This window comes from Tinamus guttatus, unplaced genomic scaffold, assembly GCF_059628265.1.
Source record: "Tinamus guttatus ecotype Peru unplaced genomic scaffold, ASM5962826v1 Tinamus_guttatus_pri_ptg000110l, whole genome shotgun sequence".
NCBI lineage: Eukaryota > Metazoa > Chordata > Aves > Tinamiformes > Tinamidae > Tinamus > Tinamus guttatus.
The window spans coordinates 347,765-363,188 of NW_028288644.1; the positions used below are offsets into that span (position 1 = coordinate 347,765).

Below are 15,424 nucleotides of genomic sequence, written 5' to 3' on the forward strand. Positions count from 1 at the left end.
GGACATCCACCGTGGGAGGGGGAGGAACGACCACCCCTGCAACGACCACCCCCCACAGCGCCCGAGATGGACGTGGATCCGATTAAAGCACCGATCCCGGATGGGTTGGACGACAATGCAACGAGAATGCAACGAGAACTTCCGGAGCAAGCGGAGAGAATGACGGAGTTATTGGAACAGATGCGGCAATTAGACGGCGGGTCCAGGGCAAGGGATGTGAAGGCAGCATATAAGGCTGCCCATAAGGCTATAGTAGAGGGGTTGGAGAATGTGGATAAACAATTGGGGCAGTGGGAGGCGCGAAAAGGCACTTCTAGCTTTAAGGCGGTGACTGAAGAGGTTTTGGGACAGAAAAAAAGAGTGGGTACTGCAGATGGTCAATGAAGGGAGTATGACACTTGATGAAGCAAAAAATTATCTGCAGGCAAAGTTTGGCCTGGAGGGCTGCCTTTTGGGCAGGGAGGTCGAGGAGTTATGGAAGATTCAAAAGAAACGGGAAGCAGCTGGAGGAAGCGATCCAGCTGAGGAGGCGTTGTTGTCGTGGCTTCGAGCCACTGTAAGTGGAAATGGTGGTGGGGGAAAGTGTAAGGATATGGCGCCACCTGTTGATCCAACTTTTAACGCGGGAGCACGGTATAAGGGGTTGATAGAGAATGCTCGGTTACACGGGGAATTTGTATTAGCTCCACTAGCAGCCCCTGTAATAGTGGGAGCCCAGGTCCTCAAGTGGGAACCTTTAGATTGGAAATTGGTGCAAAGTTTACAAAAAAACAATGATGCAATATGGACATGATAATAAGCTAGTTCGAAACCAAATCTCTGCTTTGTTTAAATATTCTAATATGGTTCCTGCAGACAGCAGGGCTATAATGGAACTTCTGCTTTCCTCTACTACCTATATGCTCTGGCTAGCGAAGTGGCAAGAAAGGTTGGAAGAAAAGCAATTGGAAAATTTAAATTGTAGTATGGATGATCCATTAAGGATTGCCACTCTCGACCAACTGATGGGAAATGGGTGTTATCAGGCACCCGAGGCCCAAGCAGCGCTTCATCCTAGAATATTACAACAGTCGAAAAATGCAGCTTTAGCAACCTTTCTTGCCCTGCCACAGATAGGAACACCTCAATTACCACATACCAAAATAGTACAAAAGCCAGACGAGCCTTTTTTCGGCTTTGTCGACCGGCTAAAGGATGCCCTGGATATGGCACCTAATGTGCCTCCAGAGATGAAAGCGATATTGGCTAAGGAATTGGCAATACAAAACACGAACCAACCCTGTAAACAACTGTTTGCTACTCTGCCACCAGGGGCCTCAATTGTTCAAATGATAGAAGTATGTTCCCGAGTACCAATGGTTGAGGAAGAGCAAAAGGCTAAAATGCATGCTGTGGCTTTGGCCGCAACCCTCAAGGAGGGGAGAATGTCTGGAAAGGGGGATAAAGGATCTCACGGAGTGTGTTTTCAATGTGGCCAACCAGAATATGTGAAAAGGAGGTGTCCCAACAAATTTAGGTGTGGGCCCGAAAGGATTTAATGGGAACTGTGCAAAATGCCAAAAGTTTGGGCATAGGGCAGCAGAGTGTCGGTCACGATTTTATAAGAACGGTACACCGTTGCAGGGAAATGGGAGCTGCCGCGTTATGAGGGACGTGGCGAACAAATATCCCCAAACGATGGCTGCCTCTGCGAACTCTCCTCCGCAACTTGCGGAAGTGCAGGAGTCGATCTGGCCGTGGCAAAATCCACAATAATTAGAGAGTCTACGTGCACTGGTCCCCTGGGGAGGGGCCTATCCGCTTTGGTGATTGGCTGTTCCTCAGCTTCAAAAATGGGCATTTTTGTTCTACCAGGGTGTATTGATGCTGATTACTCTGGAAATATTGGTATAATGATAAAAATTTTCAACCCTCCTATTACTATTCCAGCATTGAGCAGGATAGCCCACATGATACCTTTTTGAGCCATAGTTCCTAATCCTGGACAGGCCCAGCATGGAAACAAAGGCTTTGGATCTTCTGGACCCCCCCAGGTCGCCTTTTGTGAAAAGTAACTGCTCAGCATCCGACAAGACTCGTGAGTATGGTGGGACCGGATGGTGTTCATCTTACTGATGTTGCCATGATGATTGATACAGTGGGAGGAACCACCGGAGCAAAACGTAGTATGGTTCCCATTACTGTTACAATCAAAGATCCCCAGAATGAGGAGGGTCCACCGTTGAAGGCCGTGGTGTACATCTACATAGTGCAGGCACCGGAGCCTCTACTGGGCCGGGACTGCCTGGCTCAGGTGAAGCTCTACCTAGCCACAGCCTCAAACCTTCAAAATTTAGCCTAGAGGCCACTGTCTACCTGATGCGCCCATCACATGCAATACCCCTGAGATGGAAGACTGAAGAACCAATATGGGTAGAGCAGTGGCCGTTAAAATCAGAGAAGCTCGAGGTAGAGCATCAATTAGTGAAAAGAGAATTGGAGATGGGACACATTGAACCTAGTACTAGCCCCTGGAACACACCGATTTTTGTAATACAAAAGAAGGATAGATTTAAATTCTGACTACTACATGATTTAAGGGCGGTAAATGAGAGAATGGAGGATATGGGGGCGCTACAGCCAGGCCTTCCACTACCGTCAGCGGTCCCAAAAGACTGGCTGGTGGTGGTAATGGACATTAAGGACTGCTTCTTTTCGATTCCGCTAGCGCCCCAAGACTACTGCAAATTTGCCTTTACCCTCCCATCCACTAACCTCTGCGAGCCAGCTCAGCGGTACCAGTGGAAGGTCCTTCCCCAAGGCATGAAAAATTCGCCTACGATATGCCAAGTGCTGGTAGCCAAGGCCTTGTGGCCAGCTAGGCAAAGGCACCCTGGAGCGGTCATCATCCACTATATGGATGATCTCCTGCTAGCAGCCCAAACAAATAGGGAGCTAGATATCCTAGAAAAGGAGGTGATGGAGAATTTGCAGGGAGAAGGCTTATTCTTACAAGAAGCAAAGACCCAGAGGGGCGATTCGGTTCAGTACCTAGGGACAGTCATCAAACCTGCGACGGTCCTCCCACAACCCGTGAAATTGTGCAGATACATAAAAACGCTGCATGATGCCCAAAAGCTCGTGGGAGCCATACAGTGGCTCAGACCCATGCTAGGTATACCCGCGGACCTGATGCAACCGTTATTTGCATTGCTTCGCGGGCAGCACCCATGGGAGGAGAAACAGCTTACTCCGGACGCTATCCAAGCGTTGGACAGAACTGAGGAACTAGCGAACCAGGGGCGACTGGATCGCTGGGACCCAGGCCAGCAATTGGGCCTTTACATTGCAATAACCAGTAAAGGGGCCATTGCAGACCTGGGTCAAGGCAATCCAGAAAGGCCTTCGGTATTGTTGTGGCTGACCTCCAACCAGGTAACCACTGCATTTGTGACATACACACAAGCAGTGGCCGGAATAATAACCAAGGGTCACGCCGCATCAGTTAGGCACTTTGGAAAGGACCCGGAGTATATCTGGGTGCCCATTAAAAAACAGCATTGGGAGGAGGTTAATCAGTATCAGGAACACCTGGCGCTTGCATTAGAAGGATATTCGGGACGTGTCTGCCATGGTCCCACCCTGGAACTATATAGACACCTGCCTGTGGTTATGCCCAGAGAATCCTTACGGGTGCTCACGAAACCACAGCCCGGTCGCACAGTCTTTACTGACGCATCCTCCCGCACGTGTATGGCGGTAGTGGTCTGGCAGGAGCCCGAGGGCTGGCAACGGGTGAGAATATACGAGCCAGGTACTAGTGTCCAGTACCTGGAGGCTCGAGCCGGTGCCCATGCCCTGGGATTGTGGCCGCACGAGCATGTGAACATCGTTACTGACTCTATGTTCGTGTACAAGCTCTTACAGCACATGGCAACTCCGGGCTGGGCAGGAACACAAATAGCCATAATGCTGGAGGAGGCACTCCAAGGGAGACAAGCCACAGTATCTGTGCTCCACGTGCGGAGCCACTCTAACATCCCTGGGTTCTACCAACAAGGGAATGATGTGGCGGACAAGGTAGCACAAGGGATATGGACCGTGTAACAAGCACGGGCCCTTCATGAGGCGATCCATGTGGGCGCAAAGGCGCTTGCAAAGAGCTGTGATATCACACTGAGCCAGGCGAGAGACATTGTCGCCACCTACCCGTACTGCCAAAAGGGGGTACTCTGGGGTGCAGGGGTAAACCCGCGGGGACTGAAGCCGAATCAGGTCTGGCAGACGGATTTTACCCTCTGCCCGGCGCTACGTCCTCAGCCATGGCTAGCAGTGACCGTGGACACGTACAGTGGCTATATTATTGCCACTCAACACCGAAAGACGACTGCTCAAGCAATACAGCAGCACTGGGCGTCGGCTATTGCCATATTAGGTGTTCCAAAGGTCATTAAGACGGACAATGGCCCATGCTTTGTAGCCCAATCCACCAAACAATGGGCTGCGGCTTGGGGCGTTGACCTCAAGCATGGGATTCCATACAACAGTCAGGGTCAGGCTATCGTGGAAAGAGCCAATCAAACCCTCAAGCGGAAGCTCAAGGTTCTTGGGGAGGGGGAAGGATATGCCCAAGGTATCCCCGTAGGTAGACAGGCGGAAATACTCATGAAAGCACTATACTCATTAAATCATTTCATTCGCGGGGAAGACACAAAATCTCCCCAAGAAAAGCATTGGGCGGTCAAGGCCATAGAAGAGGGGCCGTGGGTTCAGGTGAAGGACCCAGAAACAGGAAAATGGGAAAAAGGGTGGATGTTGGTACTGCAAGGACGAGGCTATGCAGCAATAAAGGGGGATAGCGGGATAAAATGGGTACCTGCCAGATGGGTGAAACCTGACCTAACTGGTGGGGAAGAGAAGGGTCTTTCTCTCTCCTCAGAGACGGTACCTGGGACGCCCCCTGAATGCCTACTCCCAGCTGCAGGAGCCGAAGGTGGCTGAGCGCTGTCGTGCACCAGTGCACGGGGGAACCGGAGAAGCGGCACAGAAGAAATCTCAGTGGACGGAACAACAACGCCCCCAAAGGTGTATTCTGCTTATAATTACTATTGCTTTCGCTTTAACTGCTAAGCTTCCACGAGGTAGCACTGAATCATGGGCCCGACGGTGGGCTAAGGCACATAACGCTTCTCATTATTGCCTTCCCACTGGGATAGGAAATGCTGACCCACTAGCGTGTTTTATGTTCGTGGGCTACGAGGCGGAGACAGGAGGACTAAGTGAGGAATGCCCTCTGACAAAATACATCAGGAACGCCACCAACCTTACCGTAGTCACATCGTTCAGCAGCATTGACATATGCTCCCATCAGTCATCCCAGAAACAGAGTAGTCACAATTGCGGAAGATACACGGTACAGGTCAGTATACTGAGAAGGAAACGGAGCCTGCAATTAACGCATGATTGGTCCCAATGGTGGACACCATTTCTGAGGAATGAGAGCTTTAATGACACTTCCCCTCAAGCGAACTTTTCAGGGCAATTACAATACTTTAATGGGACGCACTGGTCCTAATGCCCCTAAGGTACAACGACTTTGACCAGACACTCAAGGTGCCGAACGGAACGGCGAGATATTTTTGCCGAGATAGGGAGTCCGCAAGGGAATGGTCCGTCCCTGAAGATATGTTTAAATAGTCGGGATGGGTCGGAAGCGGGAATAAGTCACAGAGTGCATTGTGTATGCTAGCTGTAGCCTACCGACCCGAATCCGATATACCCATGAGCGAAAGGGAGTATTACACCCCACTAAAGGTACCCCTGGGCTACCTCGGACAAAATCCCATATTAGTATGGATCAACCCAAATAGAACGGAACTAGGGGTGACATGGAAACCCAGAACGCAGATAGAAAAGGTACTCCCCTGGATAGAGGTGACAGCCAGGGAGCCAGGAAATGATACGAATATCACTCTCCCTGGAAGTCTCACTACAGCAGATTTGAACAAGCCTATAGAGTGGTGGCTGCTACAGAGGACAGCTTGCCTAGCCTCCCCAGTGGTGTTGTGGTGTGAGGGAACGGCTTATAGTTGCATACCAGTAGGAAGAGAGCTCGGGCTCTGTGCAATAGGATACCTGCACCCGGCAGTGCTTCCTATACAAAGCAAACGCCAAAAGAGGGATTCAGACCTGAAAATACTCAACGAGCCTGAGATTTTGTCGAATGGCAACTGCACGGGTACTGGACTACTAAACAGCTACGTTACAGTGCCGGTGGGCATTCTGTCCGTCTTTATGCCCTGGCTTACGGGGCTAGCCCAATCCGCCCAGATAGACATAATGTCATGCCTCATAAGAGAAAACAATGAAGCAATTAGACAGCTAAGCAGAGAAGTTGCCAAAGGATTCAGGGACGTAGCGAAAATACTCAAGGCCCAACATGAAGCAATAGAGGTGCTTTTCAAGATCGTGCAGGCTGGGGGGTGTAGATCTCAAAGGTTCCGGAATTTGTCCTTCTGCTGCCTAACCACAGAGGATTATGAAAAGATAAGCAGACGGGCAGAGGTTATCCAGCGCATAGGGCACGATCTAACTAGAGTAATCGCAAAGAACCCGATAGGCTGGAGTTGGCTAACAGACATCGGTGGGAGTGTATGGGCATGGCTGATGTCATGGTTCAGCTGGGACTGGTTATGGAAGTTAGGCATCATAGCGCTGGTAGTGCTTGTAGTAATTTTTGTGGGACACCGCTAATAACATGTATTTTAAGGCATATTATGCGGCAGATAGCTTCGCTGCGCACGTGGGACCGCTCACGGATGCAGTACCACCAGCTTGCTCAAGACTTAGAGCTTTAACGGCATGGGGAGGGGGAGATGTGGGAGATGGCAAGGCTAAACGACAGGGCCCGGTGCTCGGAAGATCTCGCGATGTATGGAAAGCGCAGGAGTAAGCAGGCATAATCCGTATAAGGCAAAATATGCAACCCACGCACGCTATTGGTTAACGCGCAGCCCTTCGGCATCGAGCACGAGCATAAAAGACGCTGACACGTAGCAATAAACGCCATTTGAAGCATCCTCATATTGGTGTCTGTACTTCTTTGGCCCGGGCGCGGGGGTGGCGCCCGTGCCGCCTCGGACAGCGATCATCAGTTGCCAAACCAAAGGCAGCACAGGAGGACTTTGTGGGAGCAGCTGGCGCTGGCAGGGCCTGAGCCCATCTCCTGGCTGAGCTTGAGGGTGGGGAGGGTGGAGAGCAAGCTGTGCTGCCCCATGGCCCCACTCTGGCTGTGCACATGGTCTTTCCCATTGCATGCGTTTCCTAGAAATACTTGTGAAAGAATGGAGCCTTTCAGGTCTCTGCACAAGGTTGCTCTTGCACTTTATTAGCCAGGCTCTTCTCTTTCCTGTGTGCTAGTTCTAGGAGTAGCCCTGCTGAGCTGCCTGCTGAGGTGGAGATTACCTCTACCTGTTTCTGTCTTTGCCAGGAAGTGCAGCAGATGAGAGAAGCCCTGTTTGATGAAGGCCATGTGCCCCTCTCTGACTGGGCTCTGCAGACCACAGGTGAGGACACAGGCAGACAAGTCTCTGCGTGATGTGTGTGTGAACATAGGGAGGCTGCGTGGCAGCCCCTGCTCACCGAGGTGCTGGGAGATGAAAGGACACGTGGGGGTCCACGAGCAAGGCTGCGGCAGAGAGGCTGTCTCTGACCCACACCCACTCCTGCCCTGGGGCTCCGTGCTGGTGCCCCTGGCCCTGCCCTCTAAGTTTTCTGTGCGGACGCAGCGGCTCTCTTCCTCTCCCCTGAGCTTTCCTGTCCACCCAAAGGGGAAGGCTGCACTATGCTGTGCTTTGCCACAGCAAGACCTCCTGGTCTACCTGGGCAGGTAGAGATGTTTGTGCAGAGCCCTGAGTTTGGGGTGAGGTGGCAGATGTCATGGCCCCGACAGGTCTTCCTTCCCTCATTCATCTGTAGAGCCTGCTTGAGCACGGGCAGGAGGTCTCTGCTTCTCTGCCCTGCCTCCCACGTGCTCTTCATTTTGGAGCAGAAATGCAAGACATAGGCAAAGGGCTGCCTGTGCTTCCAGTTCCCCTGGCACTGGCACTGGTGGTGTCCCCCTCACAGCCTGCCCATTCCTTGCTGTTCTGTTCTGCTTGCAGCCTGACATGACACCTGGACGGTGCTGGGCTTTCCAAGGCTCTCGGGGGCACGTGGTCATTCAACTGCCTGCTCACATCTGGCCAGCTGCTGTCACTCTGCAGCACATTTCCAAGGCTGTCTCGCCAAGCGGCACGGTCAGCAGCGCTCCCCGAGACTTCACTGTTTCTGTAAGTCTGTGCTGCTTGGGCTGGGGTCGTGGGGAAAAAAAATGCCACAGGAAGAAGGGGCATTCACTTGCTGTGCTGCCTGCCCCGTTTGGGCCTTGGCGTCCCGATGCTGATGCTGGTGTTTTGTCTTGAAGGGAGTGGAGAAGAAGGGAGAAGAAGAAACTCTCCTTGGCACATTCACGTATGACGTGGAAAGAGAGGCCATTCAGACCTTCCCTCTGAAGGTAGAGGAAGCGCGTGTGTGACTTGTAGTGACCTTCTTTGTCCCCCAGCAACCATATTTCTTCTTCCCATGATTTCTTTACACCATTAGCTCTCCAGAGCCTTTCAGTATATAAAGCTGGAGGTGCAGAACAACTGGGGAAACACGGAGCACACCTGCATTTACCGAGTGCAGGTTCACGGGAAGGTGGCAAGACAGACTTCATTCCAGGATCCCAAAGACATGGGGAGAGCTGATCTTTATAACCAATAAAAATACGTAAAAAGAGAAGGCTGGCCCAAGGAAATGGCACAATAAGTATGGTGTAAGAAGAAGTGTGGGGCAATGGCAGTGGCAAGGGTGCACTCGGCCCGGGAAACTGACAGGGGCTGAGGGTGCACGTTCACAGGAAGGTGGCAAGACAGACATCGTTCCAAGATCCTGAGAAAATGGGGAGAGCTGCTGTTAATAGGAAATAAAAATATGTAACAATAAAAGGCAGGAGCAAGGAAATGCAACTATAAGTGCGGCATAAGGGGACGTCTGAAGTAATGGCAGTTCCAGGGGAGCCCTGGGCCCGGGGTCCTGGCAGGCACTGGGGTAACGGCAGGACAGGGGGTTCTGTGCTGGACACAGGGTATGAGCAGGGTGGGGAAATGGCCCGCGAGGTAACACCATGCTCCACATAGCAGCACGGCCCGTATTGAACACAAGAGCCCGGTAGAGCAGCAGGACAGGGCAGAGCGGAAGGTCTGCGATAACGACAGGGCAGGCGGTAGCAGCAGCCCCTGTTCTGGCAGTCCTGGAGCAGGGGCACCCCGGGCAGCCTCTGGCTGCGCTAATGGCAAGGCTCCGGTAGTGGCACGAGAAGGTAAGGGCACAACTGGGGTGCCAGGAGCCCTGGGGACAGCAGCCTTGGCAGTAGGACCCCTTCCATTATCCGCACGTGTCAGGAGCCCCACGTGACATGGGCAAAGATCACCAGCGAGAGCGCTCCTTGGCAACTGAAGCTCTCCCTTCTGCTTCTCGCTTTGCTGCTTGTGCCCAGCGGTAGGGGAGGCCAAAATGCTGCTGGAGCGCGGGGCTGCGTGCAGCACCTCTGAAACAGGCAGGAGCTGCTGCCTGTGTGTGCGGCCCTTTTGTGACACATGACAGCCATGCATGGTGGGGGCTTGGAGGCATCACACAGTTCTGCAGATGCCGCCAGCTCATGCTCTGCCGCATTCTTGCCTGGGGACGAAAGAAAAGGAGGAGTTGCTCCAGACCTTGCTCCAGAGACAAGGAGGAGTTGCTGCAGATCTTCTCGCTGGGTGGGCTCCGTGCTCCCAAAAGAGTGCAAAGGGGGACAAGGGCTCTCTTCCTGCGGAGAAGCTCTTTCTCCGGCTCTCTGCCTGCTAGGTGAATGCTCAGAGCCACGTGGCTGTGAAACAATGAGCCTGATGCTTGGAGGAAACTGAGCTACAAAAAGACCACAGAAGCAGACTGGCTTAAAATGCCTTTTTTTTTTTTTTTTTTTCCTCAAATGATGCCTCACTCCAGGCTCACGGTGTGTGCTCTTGGCCCACATCACAGCTTTGGGGTTCCTAAGCTGCACGTGGTGCTGAAGGTATGGAAAGCTTCAGCCCTGCCACTGTTTCTTCTGGAGAACACGCCTTATGGTTGAGCGAGTAAAACACTACAGAGGTGTCCACTGTCTTAATTAGCTAGTGGACAAAAGGTTGGGATACAAACAAGCCAGGAGAGACACTGGGTTCAGCAGCACAAGAGAAGGAGAAGGCTCCGGAGCACAGGATTGTGCCAGGGGACCTTTTGTAGAAGAATAAAACCATGGTCAAAGCCATGAAGCAGGAAGGTGGTGGCAGTGTGAGGGAGCACTGGCTCACCCAGCGGGCAGCGCCAGCCCTTCATGAGAGGCAGCTCTGAAGCAGTGGGGTGGTGCCAGAAGGGAAGGCGGGGGCAGCCCTGCGCGTACAAGAGCAATGCTCAGGGAGGGCAAGGAAGCAAGGCCTCGTGCAGTCCTCAGCATGGCCATTAGCTACCTAGCGCAGCCCTTTTAGTTAGCATGGCCCTTAGTGTCAGGGCTGGGGTCAGTGTGATCCTTAGTGCGGGAGTGGGCAGTCTTCCTCCATGCTCAGGAGGAGAGTTCTCCTCATGGTATTTAACTCTCTGAAGAATTAGGCACACACTCCACTCTGCAGGAAGCAGCTCTAAAAAGCCTCTGGTGACACAGATGGAGCTGCCACCCCTACACACGGCGGTTCAGGTCTCCGGCTACAGGGAGTGCCTGAGCCTGTAACTGCTACCAAGGGGCAGCAGAGACAACACACGTGTCAGGAGGCCTCCCAGGGGCACAGGGAAGGGACAACACTAGAAGCCTCCCAGGTCTTGTGTGACCATCTGAGTATTATCTGCTCTTCCAGATTGGCAACAAACAAAGCAGTCAGTCTGAATTCCATCAAAAGAGCGTTCGGGCATAGGGCAGGTGGGTTGATGGAGTGGGAGCGCACGTGGTCTTCTCCTCTCTCACCTCAGGAAAGAATGCAGAGAGGAACATGAAAAGCGACTTACGACCCACACGGCTAAGTCATTGGTGTCATTCCCCCACAACAGCCTCTCCTCAGGGCAGATGCTGCCTTTGGAGCATAGAATCACAGAATCATTAAGGTTGGAAAGGACCTCTAGAGATCATGTAGTTTAACCCTCCTGCACACATATGGTCACCTAGAGCACGTGGTACAGGACTACATCCAAGCGGGTTTTGAAGATCTCCAGAGAAGGAGATTCCACAACCTCTCTTGGCAGCCTGTTCCAGTGCTCTGTCACCCTTACTGTTAACAGTGGTTCCCTTAAGTTCCTGTGGAACTTTTCATGTTTCACTTTGTGGCCATTACCTCTAGTTCTGTTGGTGGCCACCACTGAAAAGAGGTCTGCCCCATCCTCCTCACTCCTTCCCTTGAGGTATTTATAAACATTGATTAGGTCCCCTCTCAGCCTTCTCTTCTTCAGGCTGAACAGGCCCAGCTCTCTCAGTCTCTCCTCATAGGACAGATGTTGCAGGCCCCTGATAATCCTTGTGGCCCTGCGCTGGACTCTCTCCATTTCCCTCTTTTACTGGGAGGCCTAGGACTGGACACAGTACTGCAGATGTGGCCTCGCCAGGGCTGAGTAGAGGGGCAGGATTACCTCCCTCGACCTGCTGGAGACACTCTTCTTAATACACCCCAGATCCCATGTGGGATTCTAGGGTGCATTAAGATATAGAATACCCAACAATAGTCAGGGAAGGCTGCAGGCCTTGTGTGAGAGTAGGTGAAATGGTCATGGAGCCAGGGACAAAGGGCATCACCATTGTGGTCGCACCACGGGCTGCCCTTTGAAACCTCTTTGGAACAACCAACCCCACAGTCCTCTCAGAGCAAAGGACAGCCGGCCTGCAAAGGCAGCGCAGGCCCCTCGCGGAAGCAGGTGCTGAGCAAAGCTTCCTTGAGGGCCATCAGTGCAGGGTCTCCTTTAAGGAAGCAGCTCCCAAAGGCCAGGCTCATGTCATGATTTTGGTCTTCTCCGTGTAACGTAACGGCACGGGGCCCGTTCTCAGCCTCCTTGAGGCTGAAGCTCTGCCTGCTGCCCCTGGCCTCTCTCCTTCTTCATGCGTGGGAACTGTGACCCAAGTGCTAGAACTCCACCGCTGTGACAGTGTGCACCATGGGAAAGGCAAGGCGGAGAGCGTTAAGGGCTTTATGAGCAAGGCTTCAGCATTGGATCCCTTCCTCTGCCAGTGCCACTGTAATGCCAAAGTACAGAACGGGAGGATTTTCTGTCAACACCGATGAGTCTCCTGTGGGTGCTCCAAATGGAGGAGGCATGTTGGAGGTTCTGTTCAGGAGAACAAAGAAGAAAAGAGACTACAAGGAGAACTCCAATGAGCTCCCAGGAGACTCATAAGGCAGCTGCGGCCTGCCAAGTCTGATGAGCACATTCCTCCACGTGAGAAAGGGTGAACTGATGAGATGCTAACAAATTCTCCCCTGTACTCTTGGCCTTTTTTTTTTTTCCCCTAACAGAGGGGTTTTTCAACAGCAGCAGTTGCAATGGCTTGCATGTTGAACATTGAAAGTATATGTTCATTGTCCTCATGTAACCTTTTGAAAAAGGTCCCTGTGACAATGAAAGATCATCCATCATTGTGGTGAGAAAGCAGGGGCTGTGAAAGTGCCTGTGTGCGTGTGTGCATGCGAGACGCAGAGGCAGTGGTAAAGAGAGGAGCATTTGCAGCTGGGCAGGTGGAGCGGTGCCAGGTCACAAGCCAGCCCTGAGGCAGGTTCTGCTCCGCAGCTGCTCCTCCCAATGCTCCCCCGGTGCCCGTGTGAGTGGAGGGGTGCTGCTGGCAATAGGGCAAAGGCAGCATGGGTGGAATGTCCGAGCCTGGGGCAATGGCCCAGGCAGGACTCAAGGCCTGTGGGAACAGGGGATTTGCAGTGAGATAGGTTAAGGTTGGTTAAGGGCAGGGATCAGAGTCACAACAACCCTGGGGGAAAAGGCTGGCTCAGTGTGATGGTTCAGCCCGTCTAACGAAGGCAGCCAGGAGCTGATTCACAAGGGGAAAAAAATGTGAGGAAGTCAGAGAGTCCAGAGAGGAAAGCTTTGTACACAGCATGCTTGGTGAGTGCACTGGTAGGCTTTTGAACAGCTGGGACTAGGCATCTGTGCCGCAGCAAAGTAAATTATACAATGTGGTCTCACAGATGCTGACATGAAATCCTAGCCCCGCAGAAAGCAAAGTTCTCAGGCAAGGAGTATCCTCTGAGCTGAAGTCTGCAGCCTCAGAGGGCCACTTGGTTCCAAGGCTTCCTTTTAGTTAGGACTGCTAAGCTTCACACCTGTAGAAACACTTGCAGCAGGAACATTAGACCATCTGTGGCACATGCTGCCTTTTGGCTTCAATTGCCTCATCGTTACCTCGAGCGAGCACGGGCGCCACCACCCGGGAACCTGGGCCAAATGAGCACAGACACCAATATGGTGGATGCAGCAAACGGCGTTTATTGCAGGGACATCCGAACTTATATAGGGTGCCTGTGTGCGGAAGCGCGCCCCCGTAGCCAATAGCATTAACATTGCCTTATACGGGCACGTGCCCATCTCCCCTGCACGTGCCCATCTCCCCTATTCTTTCCGCATAGCACGAGATCTTCCGACCGCCGTACCCTACATCTCCCCCTCCCCTAGACATCCTATGTCAACGTAAACGTCCCATGTTAACCCAAACATCCTATGTTAACCTAAACATCACTACTTTGAACGAATTAGGCACGACAAAACGGGCATGCCGCAAAAGATGCCTACTAACACTATTATAGCTATTAATCCAAACCTCCATAACCAATCCCAATTGAACAATAACAGGATAACACACAAGTGCGGCGGCCTTTTCCCATCACGTCTACGAGGGTTTCACTCCTCCAGATTCCTCGTCTCCTCCAGACGGGCGTACAGGTTACGAGGACGTCCCACAATTCGGTCCTGTAAGAGAAGACTTATTAGTCTTAAGGTCCGGCCTCACCCATCTTGCCGGCACCCATTTAATTATTCCCTGCTGTCGCACAGCTGCATAACCCCTTCCCTGGGTTACCAGGTCCCAGCCGGGTTCCCAAACCCCCTGTTCCGGGAATCTGACCAGAACTGGAGGTCCATCCTCCACAGCTGCGACCGCCCAATGTTTATCTATTGGCGTCTTGTTCTCGTCACCCCGGACAAAGTGGTTTAGCGAGTATAACGCTCGCATTAAAATTTCTGGTTGCTTCACCACGGGGATTCCTTGGGGATGTCCTTCCCCCTCCCCAAGAACCCTAATCTTCTCTTTGAGTGTTTGGTTCGCTCTCTCAACTATAGCCTGCCCCTGACTGTTGTATGGGATTCCATGTACCAGACGGATCCCCCACTTCTCGGCCCAGTCCTGTGTGGACTGAGCCGTGAAGCAAGAGCCGTTGTCTGTCTTGATGGTGTGTGGAACACCTAGCCAGGCAATGACAGTAGTCCAGTGTTGCTGTGCGGCACGTGCAGTCACCTTGCGGTGCTGCGTAGCCATGATTATCCCACTGTGCGTATCCACCGTGACGGCCAGCCATAGTTGCGGCTTCAAGAGAGGGCAGAGGGTAAAGTCAGACTGCCATATTTGATTCGCCTGCAGTCCTCGTGGGTTGACTCCTGCTCCCCAAAGGCTTGACCGCTGGCAGTACGGGCAAGCTGCCACCACGTCTCTAGCCGCCACTAGTGGGATCCCGCAATGCTTTGCTAACGCTTTTGCTCCTATATGTAGGTACTCGTGCACCTCTCGGGCATGTGCAGCAGTCCAAACCCCTTTTGCAGCCTCATCAGCTTTCTGATTGCCTTCTTGGTAGTATCCCGCTAGGGAGTCATGGCTTCTTACATGCACAATGGAGGCCGTGGCCGTTCTATACTGTAACGCTTCCTCCAGCATGACTGCTATTGGGGTTCCTGCCCATCCGGGGGCGGCCATGTTAAGCAGTAGCTTATAAACAAACATTGAGTCTGTAACTATGTTCACATGCTGTCCCGGCCAGATTCTCAAAGCATGAGCGACCGCAGTAGCTTCCAGATATTGTACACTACTGCCCGGTACGGTAATCCTGACCCTTTTCCAGGTAATATCACGCCATACTACAACAGCTGAGTCAGTTGTGGAGGAGGCATCGGTGAAGACCGTAAGGCCCTCCCTCGGCTCGCTCAACACTCGTGGGGTGCACCGTAGTGCAACGAGTGGCAGGTGCCGGTATAGTTCCAAGGCGGGGCCGTATTTCACCTCCCCAGGGTACCCTTCTATGGCCACGAGCAGACTGCTCTGCTTTTGCATCGCTTCATCCCATAATTCCTTTTTAATTGGCACCCACACCGC

The 15,424-nt window shown here is 52.6% G+C and overlaps 1 protein-coding gene and 1 pseudogene across 1 annotated transcript; both read left to right on the forward strand.

Moving 5' to 3' along the window:
* The first annotated feature begins 66 nt into the window (after positions 1-66).
* LOC148595357 (endogenous retrovirus group K member 21 Gag polyprotein-like) lies at positions 67-1,964 on the forward strand (annotated as a pseudogene).
* Positions 1,965-2,122: 158 nt separating this feature from the next.
* Positions 2,123-8,784, forward strand: LOC148595358 (SUN domain-containing protein 2-like). Its single transcript, XM_088520997.1, has 6 exons — positions 2,123-2,293; positions 7,469-7,544; positions 7,809-7,900; positions 8,142-8,309; positions 8,444-8,542; positions 8,623-8,784. Exons 1-6 carry the CDS (start codon positions 2,123-2,125, stop codon positions 8,782-8,784), a joined length of 768 nt encoding a protein of 255 aa, XP_088377123.1.
* Positions 8,785-15,424: the final 6,640 nt, after the last annotated feature.

Bases quoted from the DNA above. Each gene is read 5' to 3' on its own strand.
- LOC148595358 (XM_088520997.1), top strand. From the start codon at position 2,123: ATGATGATTGATACAGTGGGAGGAACCACCGGAGCAAAACGTAGTATG. The intron at 2,294-7,468 runs GTGAAGCTCTAC...TGTCTTTGCCAG, and splicing joins GCCGGGACTGCCTGGCTCAG to GAAGTGCAGCAGATGAGAGA. The intron at 7,901-8,141 runs GTGAGGTGGCAG...TTCTGCTTGCAG, and splicing joins TGCAGAGCCCTGAGTTTGGG to CCTGACATGACACCTGGACG.